Consider the following 25,699-nt stretch of genomic DNA (forward strand, 5'->3'; position numbering starts at 1 on the left):
GACGAGCCCGATGAGGTAAGCAGGTGCCCCAAACTGAAGGGCCAAGTGAGCCCCAGAAATCAGTAGGAATTTTTTTGGGTGAGAGCGAAGCCATTAGAAAGTTTTAAGGAAAGGAATACAATTATTTGATTTATGACCAAGCGATCTCTCTGGTTGTGTAAAAAATGTGGGGGAGCACTATTTCGGGGACCAGTTTCTGTAGTCTTGGTGAGTAAAGCTGTTGGCTTGGACTGTTAGTGTAGTAGCACTGGATGGAGATGCGGAGACACAGATAGAGGTGGTGTGACTTTGGGAGATCGCCCTGACAAGATTTGCTGCTGGATTGAGTGTGGATTGTGGGGGAAAGAGCATAACATGGCTGACTCCTGTTTCCGGCCGGGGTTGGGGGGCGCCGGGGGCAGGGGGGGGGGGGCTGTTTAGAGTGCCTTTTTCTAAAATGGAGAACCTTAGGGCGGTGGTGGATTGTGAAAGACTAAGAGTTCTCTTTGGGACACTTTAAGCCAGAGACGGTTAACTGATGCACATTTTCCAAGTCACTCAGGCTCTTCTGTGGAGGGGTGGGGGGCCATCTGGGAGGCAAGTGAGGGTCGTGGGTGGGCCTCAGCAGGGACAGAGAGGAAACTACTCAGGGCCAAGGGACAAGGTTGGAGGGGCTCCGGTGGGGAATCTTGCAGGCATTCAAAGGCATTAGCTTTTTATCGGTATGAAATGGGCAACCGTAGTAGGGCTTTGAGTGCGACGAGAGCTGACCAAAGGCCTGCTGTGTGGACAGCAGGCTATAGGGTAGAGTTGCCAGATTTAGCAAATAAACATACAGAATGCCCAGTTAAATTTGAATGTCAGATGAACAAGAAATAATTTTGTAGTATTAAGTATACCCCGTGTAATATTTGGGATATATTTATGAAAAAAAAGTATTCGTTGTTGATCTGACATTCACATGTAATTGAGTGTTCTGCATTTGACCAGGCAACCCTACCACAGGGGCAGGTGGAGGCAGGCCTCTGCAGGCATTCCAGGGAGACGGAAGGGGCCAGGGTGGCAGCAGGGGACGTGTGAGGAGGGGCCCCAGAAAAGACAAGAGTGGTGCATTTGGTGCACTTTTCCAGAGAACAGCTCTGGGAAGACTAGCTTCTTAGCTCTTCCACGTGTTGGCCGAGGGCTCCTCGAGGAAGGCTTACCCGACTCTTGCAAGCCTCCCGAGCCTGCCAGCTTCCCGCTAGCCCCACTGCCCTCAGCCTCCACCGGGCTGGGTAGAAGCGGCCGCCCGCGGGGCCGGCGCGGTAACCCCGCCTTCCGCACCCCGCAGGGGTGGAGCCTGAGCGAGGAGGCCGCGAGCAGCCCTCTCTCCCCGGATGACGAGTGGCAGGATAACATGGAGTCGGGCAAGATGGCGCCGCCTAAGAACGCTCCGAGAGATGCTTTGGTAAGTGCGAAGGATGAGAGGCGGGGGGTCGAAGCTCAGCACAGCCAAGGACCTGGGAGGCTGGCCCAGACGGAGGGCCTGAGGATGGGCTCGCGTGCCATCTTCTGCCCAGCCAGGGCGGCCAGGAGGAGTGGGAGATGGGGGTGCCCTGGCTCCCGGGGTGATGTCCTGCCACCCCGGCAGCCCCGCCGGAGGGAGGCCGGGAGCCCGCCGGAGTGCGCAGGCCAGCCACGCGGCTTTGTCTCTTGGGCCTCGGGCTCTGGCCGCCTCCTCGTCTCGCCCCATCTGCGAGCCCTGACTCTCGCAGGGTTCTGATGCTAGCTTCCACCGTCACCACATCCGAAAATGACAACCAACTGTAGCCACCCCTATCTCTCTGCTGCGAAAGCCAACCCGGGCCTTTTTCTTCTCTCTTTGCCCCCGCCCCCACCCCCGCCCAAAAAATAAAAAAGTTTTTAGCAAAGAGGATACAACGAGATTTGTTGTGATCCTGACACTCACTTGGGAGGAAAAGCATGAGTACAACTTTGGAGCCCAGAGAAGGGGAACCTTGTATCATAAATATAAATACTGCCTTCCGTCCTGTCTTGATTTCCAATGTGTAGATTATGCATCTGGTGTTTTTATTTGAATCCACAGGTGATGGCACAGATCCTGAAGGATATGGGAATTACAGAGTATGAACCAAGGGTTATAAATCAGATGTTGGAATTTGCTTTCCGTAAGTTAACAGTACACCAAAAAGTTTGCCTAACTTGTGAATTTGAAAAGATCGTTTTATTGTAAAAACATTTTCAACTAAATTACTTTAACAGTTAATATCGTAGAATTCAGCCTAAAGCAGTAAAAAGGAGCTCAAGCTAGGGGACAGTAGTATTTGTATGGTGATATCTGTTTAAAATTGATCATATAGATAGGTCAATTAGATATTAGAACCAAATTTGATAAACGTTCTAGAAATTAGTGGAACCCTCCATTAAGAAAAGTGGCCATAAATATTAAGCTGTTTTCATATATTTAAGAAAATAATGTTTTGTTCTTAAAGGATATGTGACTACAATTTTGGATGATGCAAAAATTTATTCCAGCCATGCTAAGAAACCTAATGTTGATGCAGATGATGTGAGACTGGCAATCCAGTGTCGGGCTGATCAATCTTTTACCTCTCCTCCCCCGAGAGATGTAAGCAAACTTGTATTTGAAGTTAATTTTACCTATAATTTTTTTAATTGTTGTTCTAATAACGATTTTCTGTTTTAGTTTTTACTGGATATTGCAAGGCAGAAAAATCAAACCCCTTTACCACTGATTAAGCCATATGCAGGACCCAGACTACCACCTGACAGATACTGCTTAACAGCTCCAAACTATAGGCTGAAGTCCTTAGTTAAAAAGGTAAGAATTTTTAGTCAACTTAGCTTTTAAAAAAGGTGAGATGTGTTAGGGGAATTTGTAAAAAGCAAATTCCTATAGATAATGCAGTGAATTAAAGGCTAAAATAATTTACTAGGATTTTTTTAAATTTACTGCCTTGAAAATACCATGTCTTCAATTAGCTGCTATGTTAAAATACAAAATATAAGATCCAAGACTTTTAGAATTAAAAGGAACTTTAGTGTTGATCCAACCCAACACTTATTTTTCACATCAGGAAACTGAGCCTGAACTCATCTATGGAGTTAGTAGCAAAGTTAGGACTGATTCCCAGGTCTCATAACTCCCAATCTCTCCACTATACCATAGTATTTTAGTGAAGCTCGCTAACAGAGTAAATGATATACCATCGGGAATTGGACTTGCTTTCTGAAATATAACCTAAGGCTCTCCCACCACTGAAAAAGTTTTCTCCACATTGGGCTGCCTTTGTTGTCTGAAATTCCGCTATAAGCAAGTTTCTTTTTGGGTTAAGATGTTGACTAGTTAAGATTAAAAATCATAAGGAAGTTAGCTGTTATCCCCAAATAAAGCCCTACTTTAGACTTAAATACTATATAGAATTATATATATACATATATATACTCATATCCATGTTTATATAGATATGTATTATGTTTGTATTATATGTGTGTATATATATATATATATGTTCATGAAAATCTTGGTTTAAATGTTGGCTTTAGAACACTGTTAGGACAAAAACAGGACATTTTTGCCATGAATTATCCATTAATAGTTCACATCAACAATCCTAATTTCATTCCTATTAAGTTAAGGTACCAAATCTGAACAACATTAATTTGTTTTTTAAATCCCCTAGGGAGCTAACCAAGGAAGACTAGTTCCACGGTTAAGTGTTGGTGCTGTTAGCAGCAGACCTACCACTCCTACTATAGGTAAGTGACAGAGGGAAATGGCTTTTTTGGCTGGTAAAGAAGTGCATCAGCCCCTGATTTTGAACTATAATGCAAGTCAAAAGGTAAGTCAGAAATTCCCATATGTGTGTTGCCAATGATACATTTACTTTTCCTCTAGTAAAGCTATAAACATATTTTATCAGACTTCAAAATGAGAAAGCCACAAGGAATATCTAATCCCAAATGAGTATAGAATTGGATAGTACCCAAGCTTGTTGTTGGTATAAAGTGTGATACCATAAACAGGAGTTTAAGCTGTGTTCTTTCTGTACAAATGAAGTTGCAAACACACTCATGGCAGTAGCCTACCTATTACCAGAAATTAAAGAAATTTCTGAGTAAATTGGCAGGAGAATGCAGTCAAAAGAAAGAAGTTTAAAAGGTACAAAAAGCTTAAGAATATCAAAGAAAAAATCATTCTGTTTTTAATACTAACCTTTTCAAAAGTAGTGCTGATTGTCCTATATTGGTCAGTGGGAGCCCCTTCAAGCTGGCTCCTGTGTCCTTTGTGACAAGTCTCCGTCATTCTTTGAGCATTTCTTGCTTTCTGGCACAAGATGTTCCAAGCTCATCTTATATTTTCCTTAGCCCAGTCCTAGAATCAGCCATTTTTCCAAAAAGCCATGGTTCCTTTTAGTGGAGAATAGTATTTAGAAACTATTATTTGTTTCTTTTTAATGTCATTGTTGTTTTAGGTAATAAGGAAAACATAAATAATGGATTTAGATTTCCTGATTTTTTTATCATACGTTTCTGCTGGACTCTTTCATACTTAATTTTCAGAAAAAAATCCCCTTCTCTTTGACCAGTATTGATTTTTTGGCTCTTATTGCTTGTAACTTGAGTCCTATAGATGTCATATAGCTCTAGTGTAAGCAGCATTTGATTTTTGAGGTGTGTAGACAATCTCTTCATATTCTCAGGATGTGAATTTACCTTTCAGCATTTTTTTCTTTTTGTGAGGACGATCAGCCCTGTGCTGACATCTGCCAATCCTCCTCTTTTTGCTGAGGAAGACTGGCCCTGGGCTAACGTCTGTGCCCATCTTCCTCCACTTTGTATGGGATGCCGCCACAGCATGGCTTGCCAAGCGATGCGTCAGCGCGCGCCCAGGATCGGAACCGGCGAACCCCAGGCTGCCACATCGGAGCACGCACACTTAACCACTTGTGCCACCGGGCCGGCCCTACATTTCAGCATTTTAAAGCCAGCCTGGTATAGTGTTAGTTGTACACTTCTAATTACCTGCATGTGACCTTTGAGGAAAGAAATTTGCATATATAATTTGTGTAACTTTTTGATCATATTCTATTTATCTTTGGACTCATATTAAGCTAATACCAATTCTTTTAAAAACTCTAGGCTGTGGTAATTAGTTACACGTGTTGGCAAATTAACCAATTTTAGTTATCAGTTGTGACTTTTATTCCTAGTTAGATATTTACTGTACATATTTTAGATATTTTTAAAATCTAGAGTGAGGGAGCTGCTAAAAACTACTATTAAAGAGGCAAGTTTTAAACTTTAAAAAAATTTGAAATGAGTTTTATAAAGCATAAGACCTAAGCATCTATTCTGTTCAGTTTTAAAGCCTAAACTCCATACTTACTTAAATGTTAACAATTCTTTATGGCAATAACCAAGAAAATGTCTACCTACCGTGAATTTTCTTGACAAAATAAAATACTTCTATTGCTTCATTAAGCTTCACCAAATTTTTTGGACACCTCCTAATACATGGGAAAACTTGCCTAAGGATGGAGATATGTTTGAGTAAGGCCTCACCTTCTGGATTTGGGAGAGAAAGCACTAAAACCCAGATTCCTGGGTAACTTTGTGCTTTCTTTCCCCATTTAGGCTCTCTTCTCCTTTGTCCCTGAAGATGATGATAGTTGTAGTTGTTTTCAGCAACTCTGTTGCTGGGCGGACTGCTGATTCCAGGGGAAAGGGATGTATGGAAACCTGCATCCCCAAAGAAAAAACTAGGAACAGACACATTTCCATAAATGTATTTTTTGAGAGAGCTATGATGTCAGTATACATACTAAGTCTTTGAGTCTTGCTAAATTCATTGAGCAAACATTTGTTGAGTGCCTATTAGGAGCAAGGCACAAAGTGATGTGCTCACAAGGATAAAAAATGTTAGCCAAGGCTTGTAATTTAGTGAACGAGATAAGATACTAGTAATAAGGCTCCTATGATGTGTTAAGAGAATTTCAGAGGCAGGCAATGACTTTTCAGCAAATCAAAGAAATTTTATAAAATATATATTTGAGTTGTACCTTGGAATAATTGGTAGAATTAAAGTGAGGGGGTTTTGGACTGTTATCTCCAAGACCCCTTTCTGCTTAAAAAAGTATCTCAATATAGAAAAGGAATATGATTTTGGTGCCCACCTGGGGACCCCACATGATGTATTTGATAGGCTTTTGTTAGATGCATGTTGATTTAGCTTCATGGGCATAATAGACATCTTCTAATTCTCAGCAAATGACAGAGATTAAAAGTGCCACCTAAGGTAATTAATAGAAAACTTGGGTCTTTATTCTGCTAGTTTATTTAAATGCTCAACTTTACGACTTCATGCAGCTAAAATTCAGTGCCAGGCACTGTTTGAAGAGCTTTACATGGCTTATTTTAATTCTCACAAGAATCCTGTGAAATACGTAGTTATCCCCATTTGACAGGTGAGAAAACTGACCTACAAAAAGATTAAATAACTTGCCCAGAGACACTCAGCTGGTCATAAAGCCTGGATTCAAACCCAAGCAGGTAGGCTCCAGAGCCTACATTCTGTACACCATCCTGAATTTTTAGCATCTAAACTATTGAGCTTGTAAACATTTTTGAAGTTACTTTGCTCTTATTTCTAATTATTTTTTTCTCACTTTTCATTAGTTCCCTGTGCTTTGAAGGTAGTTTGTGGTAAGCTAAGGAGTGCAGAATAGGAACCTGTGTAAGTCATCTAACTAACATGGTCTGTTAATTACAACTACAGCAACCCCGCAAACAGTGTCTGTCCCAAATAAAGTTGCACCTCCAGCATCAGTGACAAGCCAAAGATTTACAGTGCAGATTCCACCTTCTCAGTCCACACCTGCCAAACCAGGTAATATGATGGGCAGGGGGTGAGGGTGGGGGTTGTAAGTGATTCTTTTAAAGTATTTTCTGAATTTTAAAATTTGTGAATAATTTGTGGTTATAGAAGAGGTTGTGTTCCTATAGCAAGATTTAAATTGTTTTAATATCATAACAGGAAGGTGGCAGTGATGCTGCAAATCAGGGTTCTTCAGAGAAGGTCTATAAGCCCACTAAAAGTGTATGAAATTTTACATATATGTAATGTTTTGGAGGGGAAGGGAGAGTATTAAGTGTAATCATCAGATTCTCAAAGAAGACTGTGAACTAAAATAAGGCTCCACAATTCTAAGGCATCTTCAGGGAAAAGCACTTAGGGTTAAAGCTCAAGAAAATAATACAACTTAGTGTACATCAAATGAAAATTGTACCTTTACTCACTTTATGGAAGGATACATATAAATTTGGAATAATATAAGTAGAATTTTGTTATAGCATAGTTTGCTAATGCATATGTTTAGATTTCACATCTTTTGAAACCTAACTGCACACATTAAAGTACTTATATAAAATATTGGCCTATAAGGGAAGCATGATTCTTGACCTTGAACATGTGCTTTTAATATGTGCTTTAATGTCCTTTAATGTCCCATGATGAATTCCAAGGCACTGCTTCCCATGACTAATTGAAATTTTAGGAAGTTTAAAAAACGAACAGAACTTCTTTAACCTTGTACTAAATACTAATATAAGTACTTTATTAAAAATTTTAATTCACCTCTTAATGCAGTATAATTACCTGAGTTTCTTCTATGACAGTTGCACTTCATGCTATTGAAATTGTTATTAGAATTACATTCAGCTTTGTTGAATACTTTTTGCCATATGTTTCTGATTCTGGGTAATTCATAGTTTGGGGGTGTTTTCTCCTCTGTTTACAGTTCCTGCAACAACTGCAGTTCAAAATGTTCTGATTAGTCCTTCAATGATTGGGCCCAAAAATATTCTTATTACCACCAACATGGTTTCATCACAGAACATGGCCAATGAACCAAACCCATTGAAGAGAAAACATGAAGATGATGATGACAATGATACTATGTAAAGAATATAGTCTAGTCTAGATGCATTTCAAACTTGTAGTTGGTTTTGAGCCCAGTATACTTAACTAGAACATTCTAGATCTCCTCAAGTTTTATCTTAGAAAACTTAAATATAGCAGCAATATTTTTCACATTAGTTTAAACTGTTAGATTTCCTAAGTAAGGGTACCAGTGTTTTTTCATTAGGCTTTAAGTATAAAAAGTACTTGTTTCTTAATATTTTCATTAATGTTGAGTCCTACTATGGCAGTTCTGTTTTTGAAAGCAGTTTTCTGCCATGTATCACTGACAGCAGCATTGAAGTTTCAGTTTCTACAGCCTGATCAGTGGACTCATCTTTAACAGCGTAATTTCTAATCTACATTTAAATACTTTCTTTTGTAAGGTAAAATAGACACCTTGTCACCAACTTTTTTGACCAAATCTCTCAATTTAGAAAACATTTTTTGGAGAGGATGTATTTAGAGGGATTCTAAATCCATTTTGAATATATTTAAGTTGTTTCTTGGTGTTCCCTAACCTCCGCCTCCTCAACCCCATTTCTAGATCCCATGTTTTATGCACCACCTCCTCCCAGTAGGCGTTAAGTGTCTCCCCATTGCTCTTAAATTTAAAGGGCCAAAACTGGAATTTTAAAAATATCATTCCTGATAATACAGCTAAGTGTCATTTTCATATTTTTAAAACCTGCTTTACATGCCCGATGTTCTATGGTTCACTTGAACCTGAAGGTTTGCATTTGCTTTGTTTTTCTCTTCATACTGGAGCAGTTGAGTTTTATCCTATGCCTTTTATGCCCATTAAGCTTTATTCTGCTTTTTACATAGTTTTGGGTCAGTTACATTAAGTTTCAGTCTTATATTCCAAGTTGATAACCCCACCATATTTCACATTTCTAAATTTAACATAGAAGATGCTATAGCTTAAAATCTGCCTTCATAAGTATATCTACACTGGACCTAGGCAAAAGCACTGGAGTGTTTTCTTTTTACCACACGCATTTATGCCTTGAGCACTACTGCTTGAACCCTCCTGTTGGTATAATTCAGATCATTTTTCTAGCTTGTTGCTGAGGATATCACACATAAGATGGGATCAAACCTGAAAGTTTTCTAGGTTGTGCCTTCCTCTAGAAGGCCAACAACAAAAACAAATTAGTGTGATATGACTTGCATTTAGGTGCACTCTGCATAAGTTTCCCACTAATGTTCTAATGTTGCTAAACACCTTTCCCTATTTTCCATTTATACACGTCTAAACATCTTATTGGGAAAGATTGCAAAGCTTTCAAAAATATAAACAGGCTTGTGTTGTTTTTGTTTAAGTTTGACCTATTGAACATAGGAATATTCTTGCAGAATTTTCTAAAATATATTTTCTTATCATAATTTAGAACTTGTAGCCAAGGATCCTCAAAACTTAAAACACAAGTTAAGTTTCACCTTAGGATGGTGCTTGATACATTGAACAGAAATAGTCCATTAACAGGGAAGAAATGTCCCATCACAGTTTGTTTTTGGGTGTTAGGAAAAGATGATATCAAACTTATAAAAACAGATCTGATCAACATCATAGGAGAAAACTGTTCATGATATAGCATAGGATATCGTTACTTGAATGTTCTCAGGGAGGCAGCATGTCAAAAGGCCTAGGTTCTAGTCCTGGCTCCATCATTTACCAACTGTGTGACCTTACTTCACCTCTGAGCCTTGTTCTCTTCACTAGTTTAATAGGAAAATAACACCAACCCTGCCTACCTCACAGGGATGTTGTGAGGGTCTAATTGGTATATGTGAAACTTCTTTCAAAATTATAAAATGCTATATAACTCTAAGAAATTGTTAATGTATTTGTTCCAAGATTATTAATAAAAAAAATTGAACTTATAATTTATCTTTCATTTTTGACTTAAAGGATTCAAGGAAGATGAACAAGGCCCAGTAATTCTGAGGTCCAAAAAGCAATTAAGATTTGTCTAATGGATGAATTAATTATAAATCAGGGAATTGATTGCTTTTATTTGGAACCAGCATGTGACTCATCATAGTAAAGCAAAATAAAAATGAAAGAATGTGGGTTTAAATCTGTTAAAAACATAACATGCTGTCTTTGGTGGGAATTTGTACACATAATTGAGGTTGTTAATCTGAGTCTTGGGCCGGCCCCGTGGCTTAGCGGTTAAGTGCTCACACTCCGCTACTGGCGGCCCGGCTTCGGATCCCGGGCGCGCACCGACACACCACTTCTCCGGCCACGCTGAGGCCGCGTCCCACATACAGCAACTAGAAGGATGTGCAACTATGACATACAACTATCTACTGGGGCTTTGGGGGGAAAAAAGGAGGAGGATTGGCAATAGATGTTAGCTTAGGGCCAGTCTTCCTCGGCAAAAAGAGGAGGATTGGCATGGATGTTAGCTCAGGGCTAATCTTCCTCACCAAAAAAAAAAAAAAAAATCTGAGTCTTCATTCATTTACTAGGCCAGCCAGTGGGTGGTTTGCTTTCAGATGAAGACTGCTTTATCTTGCTTTGCAGATCTCCCTTCCCTAATTACATCCACCTAATCTAGCCTCAAGAATGACTTAAGGCAACTCTTATCCTCCAGCTTCTAGGTGGAATTTTTATAAAGATGTACTGATGGTAAGTGGGGTGAGGACATTGTTGTCCCAAGTTCTTCCTTTTACAAGTAGGAAACAAGTGTCTTTGATCTGAGTATGAATGTAGAATACAGCTAGCACACGGGGAAAATGGAAGATGTAACGTGTGATGTGGTCTAAGGAGTCCAGAGTGAAGGGAGGTACTCATGAGGTAGGAAAGAAAACACTGATCAGAACAGCAGGTACAAAGCAGTGTGTGTAATATGCCCTCATATATATTTTAGCCAGCCCTAGTGGTCTAGTGGTTAAGATTCGGTGCTTTCACCACTGTGGCCCAAGTTCATTTCCCGGTCAGGGAGCCACACCACCCGTCTGTTGGTTGGTATATTGTGGGAGCTGCATGTTGCTGTGATGCTAAAAGCTATGCCACCAGTATTACAAATAGCAGCAGGGTCTCCCATGGTTAACAGGTTTCAACAGAGCTTCCAGGCTAAGACAGACTAGGAAGGAGGACCTGGCCACCCACTTCCGAAAAAAAAATCAGCCATGAAAAACCCTATGAAGGGCAGCAGAGCATTGTCTCATACAGCACTGGAAGGTAAGAGGATGGCGCAAAAAGACCAGGCAGGGTTCCGCTGTGCTGTACACAGGGTCGCTAGGCGTCAGAATCAACTCGACGACACTAACAATATATATTTTAATATATTTATGTGTATATACATACATGGATATGCTTTTTATATATATTAAGTAGCTCTAGATGGAAGGAAACTGGTAGCTTGGAGACTGAGGCAGGAAGGAGTCTTCTCATTGTGTACCCACTTTTTGACTTTTGTGTCATGTGCTAGGGAAGTTTTGGACATAAAAAGGAAAAGAAGCGAAGCAGGAAACACTGAGCTAAAGAAGAGATTGAATTCGTTTATGACATAAAGATTATAATTTTTTCTGTACACAGGCGTCTATATATTTTCTGGAGGTTAAAAGTGAATATGCTACACTTAAGCTTAAACTTTTGCAATGTTTAATCAATTAATAATTCTATATTAAATCAGGAAGCACATGCATGTACTATTCTAGTTAATATGCGCATAAGTTGTTTGTTATATACTATCTTCCTCAACTAGGTTATAAAATCCTTCAGAACATAAATGCAATCTTATATTCTATTATGTCCCAAGCATTTAGCAGGTACCCAAATATTTGGCTATTTGCATTTCCCCATTTATTCTCGGATTAATGACGCAAATAAATGGGGAAAGATCCTGGAAGCAGAGTCTAGTAAAAAGTCCTTAAAAGGTACAATCAGGGATTGATGGGTGGATGAATTGGCAGTTACAGAGTCTAAGTGCTAGGTTTATAGGTGTTTACAATTCTTTCAATTTCTCTGTACATTTGAAATAATAAAATGTTTGGGGAAAGGTAATCATTAGGAGAAAAAGTCATCAGTATGCTAAAGTTCTAGCCTAGCTGTGACATTAACTTGCTGGATCTATGGGTAGCATCTCTGGACCTCATCTACAAAAAGATTGGACTAGAATTCCTGCTTCTCAAACCAGGGTATAGCATACCATTAGAGGTCTGCAGAAACACGGTGCATTTTAAAATTAATTACAACTATGAGGACAGTGTTAATGAAAATACAAATGAATTTCTAAGAAAAAATTTGAGCCTTCAAAATTTGTGTTTTGTTTAAAGCAGCCACCAAAATTTTCTTTTGCTGTTCTCTTCAGAGTTAAGCAAAAAAGTCCTAGAATAGAATCATTTCAGGGAGTGAGGCAAGATGAAAAAGCACCCGCCTTTGGAATCAGACAAACTTGGATTTGAATCCCTGCTGTTATTTACTAGCTCTGTGATCCTGTCCAAGAGTTTCTTTCTTTATCCATCAAGGTGAAATACATATCTAGTATGTAAAATGCCCAGAAGAGAAATTCCAGCTAAACGTGGCCTTTTCAAGTCACATGTTTACCTCTCCTCACTCCCAAAACCCCATTAAAATGACAGGAAAGAGAAAGGAAGGGAAAATTACAAAGACAATAAAGAATCAGAATGTCATTAGAATAGCTTCTTGGCCTTTCAGCTAAGAGCAAATGCAGAATGTCATTAGATTTTCAGCGATGAAAATGAAGCAAAGCCTTCAAGTCTGAGAAACTAGTATGTAGGCTAAAATTCTACATATAGCCAAATGGGCAAGTATAAGGGTTGAATAAAGACATTTTCAGACATATAAGGTCTCAAAACATTTACCTCCCAGGCACTCTTTCTCTAGAAGCTAGTGGGGTCTTGTTTCAGAAAAAGGAGAGTAAACCAAGAAAGGGGGGGAAATGGATCCAGAAAAGGGGAGGTCCAACACAGGAGGTGAAAGGAATCCCCAAGAGGGTTACCCCAGAGGGATTTCCTCTGGAAAGAGGAAACACCAGAGCAACAGCTGTACAGCAAACCTAGAGGGCAGCCAGGACAAACGAGTGGGAGCACAGAGGACTCCAGGAGGGACATCTCTAATAAAAAATGAACAGACTGTCTCATATATTTGAATATACTGGGAATGAATCAGTGATAGGTACATAGAAAAAAAATTTTTTTTAACTCCAAAAAAAATAAAAAGGTACAAAAGTTAATACAATCATAGCATACGACACAGCTCAGCTGTGAATAGTATTTATAATAACAATGTAGACTATTGATCTAATCTAGAATTATGACAAAACTATATTGGGAGAATGAAAGGAAAGTATATGTGGGACAAAGGCTGTAGTTAAATCTTACCATGTATGAAATTAATATATCATTTTTTAAAAATCAAGAAGTTAACCGTATAAGCATGTTACTTAGAAACATGGAGATAAATACCAGAAAAAAGCTAAGGGTTGAAAGTAGTCACCTCAGGGGAGTGGGAATCACAAATGGGAGGAATGGGCTAAGGCCTATTTTTTTGTTATAAGCCTTGGCTTTTTAAATTATGGTCATATGTAACAAATAAAAATAAAATTTAAAATAAAGCTCCTATCACAATGTCTGCCATAAAGTAGGACCTCGATAAAAGAGTAGACATTTCTCTAATCCCCCCCACTTCCGCCCCATCTCTTGCATTCAAAAATGTAGATGATTTGATCCCTTCCTCAAATCTGTTCTCATCCTAACAAAGTATGACAGGAAAAAAATCCCAGTTTCAATGGATACTTTTATTATTTATTTACTAGATCACCAATTTCATCTCCCTCCCTGCCTACAATTGGAATTATATTTTGTTTCCATGCTGAGTAGTGAAACAATGACAGAGCTAATGACAGAACTAGGCTAACACAGCCCACTTTCTTTTAACAGGAAAAATATAAATACATGAATTCTAGAATGCACAATGGTTTAGTCACTAAGAAATGCAAATGGGATCCTGAAGAATGTAGGCAAATCCAGGGTGAAGTAAAGATGAGCTGAGATGCTGTGCAACTGTTTAAGGGTTCCTGGCGCTGTATCTCTTGGCTGCTAGCTGAATCTTGAAATGGGGGAAGATTTTAGCTAATGCCAAGTGGAGATGTGGAAAGCGCTAAGTTGACTTAGGGGCTGTGCACAGGAACCAAAAGGCAGGAAAATACTAAACATTGCTGAGAGCATCCACCCCAGGAAGGACTTTACCTGTTTTTGAGAGAGCACACACAAAGACAGCATTACTGTAGGACCTACTAAGCCAGATCTGCCCCCTTCTATCTTCCCAATAACATGTCCACTCTTCTTTAGGATATATGGCCAGGAGTTAGGTAACTTTTACATTTTGGGTCCCAGGTCTACTAGAGTATAACCCCTTTGAGAATAAGTCTTCCTTTTTGCCCCACTCCACCTCCAATGGATGCCAGGAGCTTTACTTTAAGTTCCTCCATTTGTACTCCCCAGCTAATAATGACTGCTAATGACAACACTACCTACTATCTCCATTCCAGTCTACCTACCCCTCACTGCATAACCCCCGTCTCTCCCCAAAACAAGCTGAAAAACAGGGAAGAACCTCACCTTCCAGGAGCTCTAAACTGGCACCACCCCCAGTGCTCACATGGCTGACTTTATCCTCCGTGTTCCATTTGGCACAGCAAGTGGCGGTGTCCCCACCACCTGTTGAATGAAAGCCAAGTAAAAAGGGGAAAGGAGAGAAAAGAAAAAGGATTGGCACCAAAACTATAAGGCAGTGTGCTCTCAAGCCCAAAAGGTAGCTGATGAACCCCCAACTCCATCTCATTAAGAGGTTCCTCAATTATACACCCATTTAGCTCTCAAGATTCACCCGGCACCAAGAAACCTAGTTGAAAAGCTAACCATTTCCCTTCTACTTTCCTCTGATCAGAATTCTGCCAGCTCACATTAGCATTAGCTTTCTACAGGACCCCTTACCTATGATGGTGATGCAGCCCCTGGCAGTGGCTTTCACCACCTCGTCCATGAGGGCTTTGGTTCCTCGGGCAAAAGCTTCCCATTCAAAGACACCCACAGGTCCATTCCACACAATCTGTTTAGCCCGAGCAACAGCCTCAGCATACTTCTTGCTGCTCTCAGGACCACAGTCCAAGCCCTGAGGGGTAGTTAAAAGAGAGGATGAGCTACCAAGAAAAGCTACTTAGAGGAGCAAATACCACCTCCACCAAGACCAGAACTCAAGACTGAACACCAGAGTTTATTCTAGAACCAAAAGATACCCTTTAGTCTTTAAAATTATGAACCTGCTCATGCCGTTTATGGAAGATCAAGTCTAAGGTAAAACCTTAAAAGTGATTTGATAAAAACATTCTTAGCCATGCTACTTATGACTGTGAAGCACGAGATGGGTGGTTTTCAACCAGCGTCAATTCTGCCCCTACCCAGGGGACGTGTGGCAATGTCTGGAGACATTTTTGGTTGTCACAACTTGGGGGGGTTACTACTTGGCATCTAGTGCCCAATGATGCCTTAACCATCCTATAATGCAACAACAGCCCTTCACAACAAAATCTACCTGAGATGTCAATAGTGTTGCGGTTGAGAAACACTGAACTAGATCGGTAGTTCTCAAACTTTGGCGTGCATCAGAATCACCAGGAGGGCTTGTTTGAGCACAAATTGCTGGGCCCCACACCCCCAGAGTTTCTGCTTCAGTAGGTCTGGGGTGGGGCCCAGGAACTTGCATTTTTAAACAAGTTCTGAAATGATGCTGATGCTGCTGTTCTTGGGACCACACTTTGAGAAACACTGAACTAAACAGAACCCACAGGCCTAAAAAAGGAAAATGACTAAGCAAACTAGTATATCAACATGATAAAACTTTACACAGCTATTAAAATGATAATACGTGGAGAACACTACAATCAACTATTTAAATTAGTATTTAATATACACATACATTTTTCCCTCTTGTAACCATTCTTCTTCTATCTTAATGTTTTCATATAAGAAAGATTTCTTATACAGGTTTCTAGGTAGCAACATAATCCAGAACAGCCCAAACTATAAAAGTACATAGCACTGTCCGTAGTACATAGATAAGTACTTAATAAACATTAAATAGATGAAGAAACAAGTAATGGTTTTGCCCCCACATTACTGATGAAGACAGCAGCAATCTGATACCATTGCTTTTCCCCCATGGATTCTCCCCCAAGGAGGGCCTCACTATAACATTTGGAGCCCTCTCTGACAGAGATCTCCTGTAGAGATTCTTTTAAAATTCTGTTGTTCAGTTGAATGATACCAAAATGTTTCTGTTCCCTCATACTACCAACTACCCAAGTGACTTACCATCCAGCCAGCAGGTATGCCAGAGGCCACAGTGGCTTGGCCAGTCTTGGCATTCTCATCAAACTTGTCAGCAGTGACAAAGTCAACAGGCAAGGTAATCTTCACACCATTCTTCTCAGCTTTGGACATCAGTTCTTTGACAATCTTGGCTCCCTCTTCATCAAACAGAGAAGTGCCAATCTACACAGGGAAGCCAAGATGATGAAGATCAGCCTCTATACTGAGAACATGATTACCTCACAAAGCAGACAGGAGCAAGATACAATATAATATAAAGGAACAATTCAAAAACAAAAGGAAAAAAACTTGCCAAAATAAATAAAAATGGGAGTTTTAGGGCTCATGTCAGAAGCTGGTGTTCTTTTTAAATTTACATAACCTGCTATTTCTCATGGAGAGTTATTTCACATCTACTTGGCATTGGTTTCCTACCTCCATGTTGTTGAGCACCTTCAGGAAGGTAAAAGCCATTCCACCACCAACGATCATCTCATTGACTTTGTCCAGCATATTATTGATCAGCTGGATCTTGTCTGCAACTTTAGCTCTAAAAAGGAAAGCAATAATCATCACCAAAAGAACAAACAATGGACTAAGAAAGTGATATTACATAGAGCCTGAGTTTTTATATCAAGGCACAGGAAAAGAGAAATGTCCCACGAAGTGACAAAAGTATCTCACTTGTAAAGATTGGTCACCACCAAGGGTAAGAATGAATTAACTGTTATACACATGAGAGAGAGAGAATGAATGAATGAATGAATGAATAAATAAGGGAGAGAAAAGAAAAGAGACTCAACCTCTTCTAAAGAATGTGGGATATTTTACAGCTCAAATGCCCTGCTTCTTCAACAAATCAGTGGAATGAAAATAACAAGGAAGAGGGGACTATTATAAAATAAAAGGTACCTAACAACCCAATGCAATGCATGAACTTCATCTGGGTCCTTAGTCAAACAAACCAACTATAAAAAGACATTTCTGAGATGATTGAGAACTTCGGAATACAGACTGGGTATTAGATGATAATAACAAAATTGTTTAACTCTGTTAGGTCTAACATGGTGGTTATTTAAAAGAAATCTCCTGGGGCTGGCCCAGTGGCCGCACGCCGCTGCAGCAGCCCGGGGTTCACAGGTTCGGATCCTGGGTGCGCACCGACGCACCGCTTGTCAAGCCATGCTGTGGTGGCGTCCCATATAAAGCAGAGGAAGATGGGCACGGATGTTAGCTCAGGGCCAATGTTCCTCAGCAAAAAAAAAAAAAAAAGAGGAGGATTGGCATTGGTTGTTAGTTCAGGGCTGATCTTCCTCATAAAAAAAATAAAAAAATCTCCTTATCAGTTACGAGATGCAAATAGAAGTATTATAAGTGAAATTATATGATATCTAAGGCTTGCTTGAAAATACTCCTGACAAAAAAGGATGAGGAGATAGATGAAACAAGACTGACAAAAATGTCAGTAATAGTTGAAGCAGAGTGATAGATACCTGGAGGATTATTATACTATTCTCTCAACTTCTATAAATGTTTGAGTGTTTCCACAATAAAGTTTTTTAAATAAAATGTGAAATTTTCCCCAAAATTGTTAATGGTTTAGGATACTACCCTGCAAGAAAGGTGGCAAAAAAACCCTCCACATCAACTTCCCCAAAAACAGCTATTTCAGGCTGAATCTAAAACCTAATCATAACCACTAGGTGGCACTCACTTCCATATTCCAGAGGTCTACAGAAGGTTGGAGAACAAAGTCAGTACAAATCCTCATCTCCAAAGAAGCAAAGATCCGAGTCTGACCTTTATAACCCAGTGCACAAGAGGAGCAATGCTTCCAGGACACAGATAACAACCCGTACCCACCTGAATTATTTTTAGGACCCTGAAACTGGGCTCGTGAAGCCTGGAGAGCAACTATGCTACCTGAAATTGACACCCAACTCCAGAGTCAGCTTTCTTAGGGAAATGCTCAGTGTGTTCAGTCCCATGGAAAAAAAAGCCCTGCTCATTAGAAGGGTCAGGGGCATCCAGCCATAACAAGGCTGCTACCTAGATAGTCATGCCAAATGACAGGAAGTTATCTTATCGAAGCAGCCCCAGGTCCCTATTCCTATTCTATCACCTAAAAATTATCCTCCTAGCCTCTTGACCTGCAATTCTGAAATTTCTATTTTCAACTAAGCCATTAGAATATCATTATCCACATGGTACCTTTCCCCACAGGAGAAAATACAAAGAGATATGTGATCTGGAGATAGGAGTTCTAAATGATATATTAAACACACGAGGAGGTTTTCATAGTTGTTCCTTGCCAGACTGTATATGTGTGAAAGGCTCAAGTACTTCAAAAATTGTCAGATGAGCACCTATGTTGGATCTTTCCCATTCTTCCCTCCAGAACCATTTTCTATTTTTCTTGGCCCTGTTCTCTGTCCCAGGAGGCTGACCTCCAGGAACTGCATCACGGGGCTCCCTTGCCTTCTGGCCTCCAGTTGGGTTGCAGCCAACTGGGAATGGGAGGAGGTCCATCAGTAGGAGATTTACAGGAGATCAGAGTATTTATTTCCCTGGCTACCTCCCTGTCAGATGACTATCCCTACATCCCTTGACCAAAGGCTACAGTTCCTATCAGAGGGCCTTCTCCTCACAACTACCCTCTCTGGATTCTGGCAACCATTCCTTTCCTTTGTCCCTTCAGGCCTAGGAATGGTGATGGCTGTTGCTAGCCCCAGATTACTGTCCCTTTTGGGTTTCCCTAAACCCTATCCACACTTTTGTAGATAGTCCCTTTATTAAATGCTCCTCAGTTACCCAGTTTGACTGTTCTGACGATAAACCACCCAAGTTATGGCCTACTATCAGGCAAACACACTACTCAAAGCATGATCTTGAAGAGTTCTTCATACCCGCCCAGGATGGCCAGGAAGGGTCGCTCTGGGCTCTCCAAGGCCTTGGCAAAGTAGTTCAGCTCCTTCTTCATCAAAAAACCTCCGGCCTTTTGTGGCAGATTAACTCCCACCATGGAGCTAGAAAAGACCAGAAACATTCAAATTTTAGTCAGTTCCCACTAATTCTCCCAAATCTAGAAACCATCTCCTTATCATTGAAATACTTTCACTTCTGAGATTCCAGGAGACCACAGTTTTCATCCTTAAACTGCAACAAAAACACTTAGGTACAAGATAAGGTTTTTGACTAATAGTGCACGGTCAAGGGGAACACGTAAAAAGCAATGACCTTAAGTAGAATTTAAGATACCCAATTAATAGTCTTCAGACCAAGAGTTTAACCACAATAAATAATCAGCCAATTGACGGCAACAGGAGGGGATTCCTCAATTTGCTTCCTACTGACAGCATAAGATTCTAATTCCACAATGTTCACAAAGGGAGAGCTCTACATGAAATATCCAAAGTGAGAAAGAGCAACCTCTTTCTGAAGCTCAACAAAAAGCTCCACAATTCTCAGCATTTTTTACTTTTATTTCCTCTTTGGATCAGGGATACTCAAAAAGAGCCACAGTCTAATTGGTAGTTCCAATTAAGAGACAGAAACAGAAAGGCACAGTATAATACAGAAATCTCCAAAAGCAACCCAGAGCTTGGGCTGCTCAAGTAAGTACAGGAATGCTGCTCCCAGCTTGACATCGAACAAGACTCTTAGTACCTGTGGGCTCGGTGAGCAGTGCCAAAAGCATCATTGACATAGACATCCCCTAGCTTGGAAAGTGAAGCTCGGAAAGTTTCTATTTTGGCTGGTTCGGCTTTAACCTGCAGAGAAAAACAAAAAATGGAAAAACCAACACAGGAAATGCTGATGGCTCCAAAGACAACTGTAAAAGCATTTCATACCAAGAGTCCTCTTGAACATCTCTAAAGACCCTGAGTTGGTGGGACAGCAATTTTTACAACTAGCAACAAGATCTGTTCTTTCTTCCAAATATTCCAGGTCTTTTGGTCATTTCTGCATGTTTCTGCTCTCCTTCACCTTCCCTCAAATTGCAAACCTAAGATTCCTGTACCATGGCTTAACCTCTAATCACATGAAGCTAACCACATCCCACTGACATCTCCCCAACTCCCAGGACAAGATTATGATTATCCTTCCCCTTCTTTATCTTGACTTATTACTTATTTCCTCATTTTAACACATTCTCCTTATAAAGCTTAGGATTATAGACTCAAGCTGCTGGCTACCAAGTCCTTTCTGCAACGGGAAAGAGGCCCTCACACATATTCCTCATGAAAGCAACAAGGACAGGCTGGGACAGAGAAGGTAGTTGGAAAAATGACAACAGAAGAGGACCTCAGAAACATTTTAGTTTTATTAAAAGGAGGTATTTTATATAGCCTTCCCTGGAAGTTAGGCATCTGAGAAAACAAGAAATACACTTCTACAAAAAAAGAAGAATAAAAAGTAGAAGTAAAACATAAGGCTTTAAAATGTCAGCTCACTATCCAGGGATTCCCCTCAAAGGGGAAAGAAAGCAGATGGCAGGATGAACAAAGAGTCTCCGGCAGGAAACTAAGCAAAGATGCACAGGAAGCCAGATGAAGGGGTCATGGCACAGAAGAGTTCATAACACAGAGTAGATATTCATGTTAAGTCACTGCCCACTCCCATCGTCCTATGTATCAAGGTGAAAAAGGCTGCCACAAAGAACAGGGGCTTTCCTCTAATGACCCAAAGAATGCAGGGGCACTAATGCTAAAACTAAAGACTGTAGAGCCCCCATAATCTCTCTAGAATGGAATATCATCTGCCACTGGTGACAGGAAGATGATTCGTGTAGTAACAAAAACACTGCCTGAATGGCAGGAGACCGGGGTTCTAGGCCCAGCTCTGACACTAATTCACTGTGTAACCTTTGGCAAGTTGCTCTCTGTCCCTGAAATCTTCCCATCTATTAAAAAGGCATGATAACTCCTCTATTTAAGAATTGTTTGAGGAAAAATGGGGCAAATTGAAAGCTCCTTATGAAAAGGGTGCTATAAAAATTAATAATCAGAAGCCATTTCTCATTTTTCATCTGCCAATAACTAGAAGGGAGAGAATGCTCCTAAAGACCAATGCAGGCACACTGGATAAAGGAAAAATTTTATGTCCCCACTTTGTTTTTTAATCCATTTTGAAGTTATGACTGGCTCCTGAAATTTCAAGCACTGAAAGCCACTGGACACTAAATGTAAAGTTAACTAACTAAAAAAGTCATAGACTAGCATAGTTGGCTCATCACCTCTTGAATAAAAAGTTTTTCCTCAATTCACCAGTTGCCTTCTGCCATTTCTAAGCCCTCGAGTCTGTGCAGCTTGAGTTTCAGTCTAAAAGGGCACCAAGTTTTAGGTCAGCATTTAACTCTACTACTGTAGCAAGACCATGCCAAAGGAAGGATAAGGCAAGACCAGGGCCTGTGGTGCTAAGAAAAGAAACTGCTTAAAAGCAGGTGCTCTGATGACCTTAATAAATGTCAGAAGTACAACAGGAGATTGAGACACTAGCCTCAGAGAATCTTGTTCCCCAAGACACTAAAGACCTTAAGAGTGGAAAGTACTAAAGGGTACCTTCGGCTTCCCTTCTTCTACCAATAGGCAAATTCCAAATCATCCTCAGAGAGCCAGCTTTATCATTTAACGTTTGAATTCTAACTGTTAGGTCATAGTAATCTGTTTTCTGAGTTATCTTTGGTTGCTTTTTTAATTTTTTTTTTGCCTGTTTTTTGTTTTTTTCTATGGTTGCTTTTGCATGACAACAGCAGAGCTGAGTAGTTCAACAGAGACCATATACGGTTGTGACTGACTATATAGCATGCAAAGCCTAAAATATTTACTGTCTGGTCCTTTACAGAAAAGGTTTGCTGATCTAATGGACTGAGCTATATATAAAGCCTAGCAACAGCACCACTGACTCTAACTTTACTCAAATGACTGCCTTTCTGAGACTTAGTTTCTTTATGACATGATGATGATGCTTCCTTATCTCAGAGAGCAATTCAAAGAAAAATGCTTTACACTTAAGAAAAATGCCTTAAATCCAAGGCAATTTCATCATGACCATAATTTACCCACCTACAATCAACTGTCCCAAATAGTCCCTTTATACTTGACTTAGGAAAGTACTTTTTCTGCTCATGTAATTCTTTTATAAGAAAAATCCCAATCATATCAAATTTAATTTACTGTTTTAAAAGTACCAAACTCAACCTTCAAGTTAATTCCCCTTCTAAATAAGAATACAGATTGTCCTTCCATAACACACTAGGGCCTGTTGCTTAGAAAAACTGTTCAAGCCTTGACAAACAAAAAATCTACAACTGGCTTTGCTGGAGGAACACCTGGGCAGCATGGATATTCACCCCCACAACCACCTGTGAATGTCTGCTCACAGCACTTGGGAATGACAGCCTACCCTTCGATAGGATTATCACATACTGTCAGAAAAATAATTCTCATGTATCACAGGCCAGGTGTGTAACAAAGGGACGATTAAAAGTAGCATGTTCACTGAATACTCTTACACCCAAATGGTGTTCACATATTTTTCAAAGATATTCCAAAACCACTTGAGCAGGAGGAGGGCTTCTGGGATGCTGGCAATACTCTATTCCTTGACCTAGGTGGTGTTTACACAGGTGTGTTTACTTTGTAATAATTCACCAAGATATGCATTTGTGCATTTTATATGTATGTTATACTTCAATAAAAAGGTGTATAAGGAAAAATAAACATGAGCTTCCTCTATTTTTCCATCAGTCCCTTATAGATTTAGCCTTCTCCTCACCCCCACTAATTGCGGGTCCTACCTTGTTCCCAGAAGCATCTTTTCCCTTCCCTTCTTCCTCCACATGAAAGCGAAGGTTCTCCAGCAGGATGACAGACCCATTAGCTGGGTCAGCACAAGCTTTCTCCACTTCTGGGCCCACACAGTCCTTCAAGAACAAAACATCCCTGGGAAGAGCACGAAATGGAGACACTTGAGCTGTCTGAAAGTTAAGAACCAGTAACAACATGCTTGACAACATCTCCTGTCACAAAGTCCACCAGCACCAGAGCCTGGCACTTACTTGCCCAGCAGAGATTTGAGTTCTAGAGCAACTGGCTCCAAGGAATACTTGTCAGGCATGGGGACACCATCAGGCCGGCCCAGGTGGCTCATAAGAACAACTGACTTGGCTCCATTGTCCAAGCAGAATTTGATGCTTGGGATAGCAGCCTTGATCCTGCAACCAAAAAGAGACAGCAGGTAGAGCAAGGTTACTACTAGGAATTAGTATAAAACATAAAGCCCCTTTTCTTCTCCAAATTCCTTCACATTGTACTGTCGGCAACTCATTGATGGTCCTCAGGCTTATGTTCAGGGGAAGAAGTTAATTATGATGCTAACCCTCCACCTAGGATTGTACAATCTCATTATGTTTTGCCCCTTCTGCAGAAAAGAGTTAACATAGCAGGCCTGAAGCTGCTATCTTTAGAAAGACTTGCTTGCAAGGTTGGCCCTTGGCTGGTGTCTGGGAACTTGGCTTTCAAAGTGGTCCCTCAATTCTCTGACAACAGCCATTCACTGTTTCTAGACTGTCTGTACAAACAAGGTGATTTATGCTGAACACCTGCTTTTCCTCTAGGAGTCTGGAATTTTGGTAGTTGCTAGCCGGAGGGTATCTAAGTGACCAGGTCCCAGTATAAATCTTGGGGGCCGAGTGTCTAATGGGCTTCCCTGGGCAGAGACACTGCACACAATTATTGTATTTTTCACTGCTGGAGAAAGAAGCACACTCAGGTGTGTCCCCTCACAGAAGGGAAAAAGCATCAGAAGTCCATGCATGGATTTCTGCAGATTCTGCCTGTGACTTTTCCCCAGCAATCCTGTCATGCATCCTTTCACTGTAATAAACTTTAGCAGTGAGAACTATATGCCGAGTCCTGTGAGTACTTCTAGCGAATCACCAAACATGTAGGTGGTCTTGGGGAACCCCTGAAACACCCCTCTTATGTGACTGTATAACAAATATAAAATTCCCAAACCTTGAAACCATTAAAAGGAAATTTGGGGAAAATTAAAAAATATGTAGTAACTTTTCTGCACCCATTATAGATCCTAAGTCACTTTTTTTATGTAGGAAAAAATAAATGCATTATATAGAATGTGGTTTAGATAATACATCACATTTACTACATTATAGTTTAACCAAAAAATTATTAAACTTCCTTTAAACATTTCAAAATTTGTTACACACCTGATACTAACTTTTCATTTTTGCCAGTCTTTAAGAAATTAAAATTGATAATGAAGAAATTCATTTATTTATCCAACAAATATTTACTGAACGCTTTTGTTCCAGGCGCCATTCCAGATTCTGAGAATACAACAGTAAATAAAACAGTCTCAGGCCGGCCCCGTGGCTTAGCGGTTAAGTGCGCGCGCTCCACTGCTGGTGGCCCGGGTTCGGATCCCGGGCGCGCACCGACACACCGCTTCTCCGGCCATGCTGAGGACGCGTCCCACATACAGCAACTAGAAGGATGTGCAGCTATGACACAACTATCTACTGGGGCTTTGGGGGGAAAAAAATAAATAAATAAAATCTTTTAAAAAAAAAAAAACAGTCTCTGCTCTCATGGAAGTGAAAATTCTAATGGAGAGAGAGAAAATAAGTGTGTGTGTGTGTGTGTCTCAGATGGTGATAAGAGCTGTGGAGAAAATAAAACAAGGTAGAGGGACGAGAATGATTGGGGAATAGTGGTGGAGGGGATTTAGATATGGTGGCCAGGGAAAGTCTCTCTGATAGCGTGTCTTTTCAGCAGAGAATGGAATAATAAAAAAACAAGTTATGTTTCTAAAATATCTTATGCTATTTGGCAGATATAAAAACTCGTACCAAATAAAGAAGAAACCTTGATCGGGTACAAAGTTTGCCTAATGAAACCAAATTAATCTTCAGGGCTATCCCTTATTGGCAAGTTCTATTATTTCTAATGCTTCATTTTGTTAATCAACTCCATGGATTTCTGAAAATGAAAAGATCTACTCAGACATGTTTCTCTACTTTTTATTCATAAAATAACTTGATAGGCATATTTCCAATATTTTCTGTGTGCTGCAGAAAATAATGAAAATCAAGAAGGGTCAGAGCTGCCTTATACAAAGACCTTCCGCTATGGTGCAGCAGGGATGTGTGTGGCAGAATGCCAGGCTCTATTCTGGGGCCAGTATCTAAAAATGTTCTAGACCTGCACTGTCCAATATGGCAGCCATTAGCCACATGTGCCTCTTGAATACTAGAAATGTGACTAGTCCAGATTGAGATGTGCTATAAGTGTTAAAACACATGGTGGATCTCAAAGACTTAATACTAAAAAAGTTAAATGTCCCTTTCATTGATTTTTTTATTGATTA

At 40.2% G+C, this 25,699-nt stretch overlaps 2 protein-coding genes across 4 annotated transcripts in view; one reads left to right on the top strand and one right to left on the bottom strand.

The window, feature by feature from the left end:
- TAF9B (TATA-box binding protein associated factor 9b) lies at window positions 1-24,900 on the top strand. 3 transcript variants are annotated; one of them, XM_087426502.1, is made up of 8 exons: window positions 1-15; window positions 1,310-1,426; window positions 2,066-2,147; window positions 2,472-2,608; window positions 2,687-2,821; window positions 3,684-3,759; window positions 6,779-6,889; window positions 24,645-24,900. In XM_087426502.1, exons 2-8 carry the CDS (start codon window positions 1,376-1,378, stop codon window positions 24,875-24,877), a joined length of 825 nt encoding a protein of 274 aa, XP_087282628.1. In that variant the 5' UTR covers window positions 1-15; window positions 1,310-1,375; the 3' UTR covers window positions 24,878-24,900. The 3 variants fall into 3 exon arrangements, with proteins under 3 accessions (XP_087282628.1, XP_004442123.1, XP_087282629.1); XM_004442066.3 differs by lacking the exon at window positions 24,645-24,900 and adding an exon at window positions 7,800-9,850; XM_087426503.1 differs by lacking the exon at window positions 1-15 and having other exon boundaries at window positions 1,085-1,426.
- Window positions 13,719-25,699, bottom strand: part of PGK1 (phosphoglycerate kinase 1) — a 19,410-nt gene continuing 7,429 nt past the window's right edge. The window contains exons 3-11 of the mRNA XM_004442065.3: window positions 23,370-23,525; window positions 23,109-23,253; window positions 19,976-20,079; window positions 19,216-19,335; window positions 16,745-16,859; window positions 16,313-16,492; window positions 14,936-15,113; window positions 14,561-14,659; window positions 13,719-14,188 (exon numbers count right to left, since the gene is read on the bottom strand). Coding sequence (XP_004442122.1) covers window positions 14,148-14,188; window positions 14,561-14,659; window positions 14,936-15,113; window positions 16,313-16,492; window positions 16,745-16,859; window positions 19,216-19,335; window positions 19,976-20,079; window positions 23,109-23,253; window positions 23,370-23,525 — 1,138 coding nt within the window. The 3' untranslated portion in view covers window positions 13,719-14,147. The remainder of the gene's footprint in view (window positions 14,189-14,560; window positions 14,660-14,935; window positions 15,114-16,312; window positions 16,493-16,744; window positions 16,860-19,215; window positions 19,336-19,975; window positions 20,080-23,108; window positions 23,254-23,369; window positions 23,526-25,699) is intronic.

This window comes from Ceratotherium simum, chromosome X (genome assembly GCF_057802395.1).
Source record: "Ceratotherium simum simum isolate JZ-2026a chromosome X, ASM5780239v1, whole genome shotgun sequence".
NCBI lineage: Eukaryota > Metazoa > Chordata > Mammalia > Perissodactyla > Rhinocerotidae > Ceratotherium > Ceratotherium simum.

What these genes read in the sequence shown, in the direction of transcription:
- TAF9B (XM_087426502.1), top strand. Translation starts at nt 1,376, where the DNA reads ATGGAGTCGGGCAAGATGGCGCCGCCTAAGAACGCTCCGAGAGATGCT. An exon ending in ACGCTCCGAGAGATGCTTTG is followed by an intron (nt 1,427 to 2,065) that starts GTAAGTGCGAAG and finishes TTGAATCCACAG; the next exon opens with GTGATGGCACAGATCCTGAA. An exon ending in GTCCACACCTGCCAAACCAG is followed by an intron (nt 6,890 to 24,644) that starts GTAATATGATGG and finishes CTTTTGTTCCAG; the next exon opens with GCGCCATTCCAGATTCTGAG.